The 5,157-nt window shown below is 45.0% G+C and overlaps 1 protein-coding gene across 1 annotated transcript; it reads left to right on the forward strand.

Annotated features, from left to right (window-relative positions):
* The first annotated feature begins 238 nt into the window (after positions 1-238).
* LOC147455197 (uncharacterized) lies at positions 239-700 on the forward strand. The gene has a single exon (XM_086515217.1). The coding sequence runs from the start codon at positions 239-241 to the stop codon at positions 698-700; it is 462 nt and encodes a 153-aa protein (XP_086371343.1).
* Positions 701-5,157: the final 4,457 nt, after the last annotated feature.

Consider the following 5,157-nt stretch of genomic DNA (forward strand, 5'->3'; position numbering starts at 1 on the left):
ACTCTGCGTATCTCTCTGTCCCTCTCTCTCTCTCTCTCTCTCACCTTCTCAGTGAGCACTACCTAGCTTCTCACACCATGTAGCTGGCCACCCGGCCTTTCACCTTCTGCCTCATCACCTGATGGCGACCCCTCCTGCACTTGATGGCCCTTTCCTCCAACCAATAACGCTCCCTAGCACCTTCAACTTACCCTCGGCCCTAGTGGCCTTGCTGCAATGACACCCCACCTCCTCTTCGATGCCGCACACGCCCCTGGATGCAGCCCTGGCGGCCTCCTTTGTCACCACTCGTTGTCTTCCTACTCCAAGTAGATCAGCCCATCGGTTTCTGCTAACCCTCCAACCTCTGCTTCACCTGCTTACCCGCCACCCAGTGACGCCTCTTGCAACCCCTATCCTACTGCATATCGGGCTCCAGCCCGCAACTCTCGGCCTCAGCCAACCCGCCAACCCGTGTTGCTTCATCTGCCGTGCCCCGAAAACCGCCACCATTGGCTGCCACCTCTTCCCCTCCAACTGCAGCGCGTCCACCACTGTGATGGCCACCTCCTCTGTCATGCAGCCCCCCCGTGGCTCCAGCCCGCAACTCTTGGCCTCAGCCAACCCGCCAACCCGTGTTGCTTCACCTGTCGTGCCCCAAAAACCGCCCCCACTGGCTGCCGCCTCTTCCCCTCCAACTGCAGCACGTCCACCACTGTGATGGCCACCTCCTCAGTCATGCATCCCCCCCGTGGCTCCTCTCTCCACATGCAGGCTCCAAGTGGCCTTGCAACAGCACCCACTACCTCATGCAATCTCCACCTGTCCTCTAGGCGGCCATCTGGCGGCCCTCCATGCTTACCTGCTGCCCGTCGACTGCAGACGAGCGTTTTTTTTATATTAAGAGCTTTTAAAAAGCTTTTGGGCTTGGCACCCTCGCCACATGCCCGCATGCTCCAATTTTCGATGCCCAACTCGAGTGCAATCCGCATAAAATTGAGCAAAGACAAGGCTGCCCATCTACAACAGACGGTTTCTCCATGGTATAGCCTTGCCAAATAGACCCAAACTTGAAGCTGTACGCAACACCAAAAAACCCGACACTTCGAGCCTTCTCAACTTCCCCGATCAGTAGTGCTAAAACTTGCCCTGACCTTCAAACATCCACATTTTGCATACATATCCGGGCAATGCTTGCCATACCTTGCATCAAATAGCCACTGAAGCACTTTGCCATCTGCCTGCAAATAGCCATGTACAAGCTTTTGAGCTCACCCTGGGCCGACCAAAACTGGGTGCACCAATGCCATAGGCTATGAAAGTCGAAGGCTCAACCTTGTTGAGCAAGCTCTAGGCATATATGAAAAGAAACTCCTTGCAATTCTACATGCCTTAGACTCATGGAAGCACTATTTATTGGGAGCTCCTTTCATTCTGCGAACGGATCACCAAAGTCTTAAGTACTTCATGATGCAAACCAAACTCTCCGACAAACAAATAAGGTGGGCAAACTTTCTTTCACAATTTCATTTTCATATATATTTCTCACATTGCTGGCAAGCATAATCAAGTAGCCGATGCACTCTCAAGACGGCCGAGAGAGAATGCGGTTTCCATAGCAACTCACAATGATCTATCTTCTATGATAGATGAGTATGCTATTGATCCCGATTTTAGAGATGTGATTTCAGCCCTTGCACTAGGGAAGAAAGAGGAACCATTTACTTTACAAGATGGTTATCTTCTCTATGGCAATAGACTATGCGTTTTACTAGCTCACTACGTAAGAAAGTAATGTATGAATCTCATGCTCCTCCTTATGCAGGGCATAGAGGGATTTAGTCTACCCTAAAGGGGATTGAAACATATTTCATATTTCTATTGGCCTACCATGAAAGCAAACATACAAGAGTATGTTTCTAAATGTGTGGTATGCCAAAAGACGAAGTTTGATAGAGGGAAGCAACCTGCATTGCTTCAACCTTTTCCAATCCCTACTTCACCATGGGAGAGCATATCCATGGATTTTATCTTTGGATGCCTAAGTCTATTCATGGGAATACGGGAATATGGACGATAGTAGACAGGTTCAGTAAACAAGCTCATTTTATACCTGTCAAAAAGACTATCAAAGCCCATCAAATGGCAACTCTCTTCATTTCACAAATCTTCAAGTACCATGGCTTGCCAATGTCCATAGTGTCGGATAGAGATCCTAGAATGACCCGTATTTCTGGAAGGGTCTCTTTGAGAATTTAGGAACAAGGCTAAAATTCTCTTCGGCCTATCACCCGCAAACAGATGGCCAAAGTGAAATAGCTAACCTAACAATTCTCGATCTACTAAAAGCCTATGTAACGGAAGTAGATCAAAGATCCCAATGGGAGAAGTACTTACCCTTAGTGGAGTATGCCTACAATAACAGTGTACATACTTCCACGGGAAAAGCACCTTTTGAGGGAAGATCAAAAAGTCCCTTGCTACTTAAGGTACACGGGAAGATCTTCGCTGCAGATGAGTATAACCGAGACCTACAAGAATCTTTCCAAAAGATTAAGGATGCTATCTCTATCTCACAGCAAAGGCAAAAGGCTGCTGCTGACAAGCACAGAAGAGCCCAAGCCTTTAAAGAAAATGATTGGCTCTTACTCAAATTTCCCAAGGCTCAATTAAGGCACACGACGGGCAATAATCCTACGGGACATCAAAAGTACTACGCTAAGTTAGCAAAAAGGTACTATGGTCCCTTCTAGATTCTTAGGCCAATCAATGAGATGGCCTATCAACTCAAGTTGCCCAACCATTGGCTCATACACAATGCTTTCCATGTGAGATTACTAAAGCTTTACAAACGAGATCCACCTCAAGAACCAACTATTGAAGACCCACCGGAGATCGAGGACCAAGAAGAGGTACTGCAGCCCGAGTCCATTCTCCGACATGAAGACAAGGTACTAAGAGGTGGTAAGACTATTCGATGATATCTTATTAAGTTAAAAAATTATCCTTTTGAAGATGCTAGATGGATGCAAGGCATACAATTAAAGGATAACCTAAACCTTGCAGTCAATGCTTACAATGCTTCCATAGAGTAAGCAAATGTACAAATGTTTAAAATGAACAATTGTGCACAAAAATGAAGTAGTACGCATGCTTAGATCAAGTTTGCAGAGACGACGTCTCGCGAACACCAAGTAGAGCTTGTCACTCTACTATGCAAGATGATAGGACTAATGTGCAGATATGCTTGCGGAAGCCTCAGGCTCTCAAGCGCCAAATGGACTAGTCATCCATTGTGGAAAGATGTCGTAGGATAACATAGGGATCCTCTACCCGCTAAGGAAAGGACTAATGAATATGCTTTATCTTCTCTACCCCAGGGGACGACTATGATTTCAAGAGAGAGGTAATGTCATAATAATCAATATCTAATTCTCCTAAATGATTTTCTCGTGTTAAATTGATCATTTAATATGGGGAAGTGCCAGGGGAGAAAAAGCTAGAATATTGGTTAAGCTAGCAGACCGGCCACAGTAGGGATCCAAAGGAGGGAAAATAGAGATCCAAAGGGGGGGGCATCTGTAGAAGATCCATGTGCAACAATGGGCTTCAAAGACCCTAAGGTTCAACCCATTAAGACTTCCAAAATGCTAAGGTCCCAAAATTCAAAGGTTGTGTCCAAAGGTCAAACATTGGGGGAATTGGATGCTTTGTGTGTGTCCCAAAAGTCTTTAGCAATCCCTACATAGGAGGGGGCGAGCCTTGCAAGTAGGGGATGAGAGAGAAACTCACACACACACACACACACACACACACACACACACACACACACACACACACACACACAGCTCCCTTTACACAAAGGGAATGAGGGACACATGTCAGCTCCCTAGCCCAGATGCCCACAAGGTGTACCCAATTCCTATTGGATGGCCTTGGAGGTGAAACATGCAATGAGAATTAGGCTAGAGTAAATCTAATTTGATTAATTTAAAAACACTTAATAAAAGAAACAATAAGAATTAAGCTCTCTAGAAGACTATTGGATAGTCTCCCAAGGGGACCAATGAGCATTCAACAGCCCAATGGCTTGCCTGATTCCTATTGGCCAAGAGGCAAAGGGGTCCAATGATTCCTATTGGCTACGAGACAAATGGGTCCAATGAGAGTTTAGTTGAATTAAATAATTACCTAAAGCTCTCATAAAAGGGGAAGGGGGGACACATGTCATAAGGCTATCACTTATGCTGCTTAATTACCATTGGCCAAGCCTGGGGAGGTCCAATAGGATGCTAGCAAGAGCAAATAGCAAGAGGGGAGAGAGAGGGGGCTGATTTTTGCAAGGAATTATCACACACACTCACACAATCTCATGTGAAGTGAAGAAGACTCTCCCTCCTGATCAAGCTTTAATGGAAAGCTTACTAGCTACTCCAAGCTTGCGAGAAGGGAGGCCTACACCAACAACTCTTGGCTTTGTGATGCAAATCCAACCAAGATCCAAGCTTAAATGCATGCTCATCTCCTCTACCATTCTAATTACTAATCTAAGCGATGCTAATATGAGTGATTATGTAAGGAGATGTACATCTTTCTTGTAAGAATACTCCTTCTTCCTCTCAATCTACTCTCATACCCCGCTAGCTCTCACCATCTTCGAAGGTGTGTGAGGTCTTGGGTCTGAGACCGTGAGGGAATTGATGTTGTGTTTGATAAGTGTTTTGCTTGGTGCATGAAGTTTCGATCTTCATTGCACTAGCTAGTATTGCAGGAACACAAAGAATGTATTGTAAAATGTCTCTCTTGATGGGAGAAACCATAATACAAAGCCTTTTGGAGGTGGGACCGGGTCCATGAAAATCCGGTCCTCAACTATTGTCAATTGCTTAATTTCTCTCTCTTTTGAAGTATTGTTCATGCTATCTAACTAGGTGTTATGATTTTTGTTGCTCTCTCCACCCAAGCACTCTTGTTATTCTCATTAGGAATCTATTCTAATGAAATGCTCATTATGTTCATGCTATTTTCTGCTACACACAAGCTAGTAGACCATTAAATGCTACAATTATTACCATATCCAATGATCATCTTGGCATATACAATAGTAGTAATCCATATAATCATTTCCAATTGGATAACAATTGAATCATCCCATGTCAATCATACACACATCAACCT

This window comes from Adiantum capillus-veneris, chromosome 6, assembly GCF_014529385.1.
Source record: "Adiantum capillus-veneris isolate H3 chromosome 6, ASM1452938v2, whole genome shotgun sequence".
Lineage (NCBI taxonomy): Eukaryota > Viridiplantae > Streptophyta > Polypodiopsida > Polypodiales > Pteridaceae > Adiantum > Adiantum capillus-veneris.

What these genes read in the sequence shown, in the direction of transcription:
- LOC147455197 (XM_086515217.1), top strand. Translation starts at nt 239, where the DNA reads ATGCCGCACACGCCCCTGGATGCAGCCCTGGCGGCCTCCTTTGTCACC.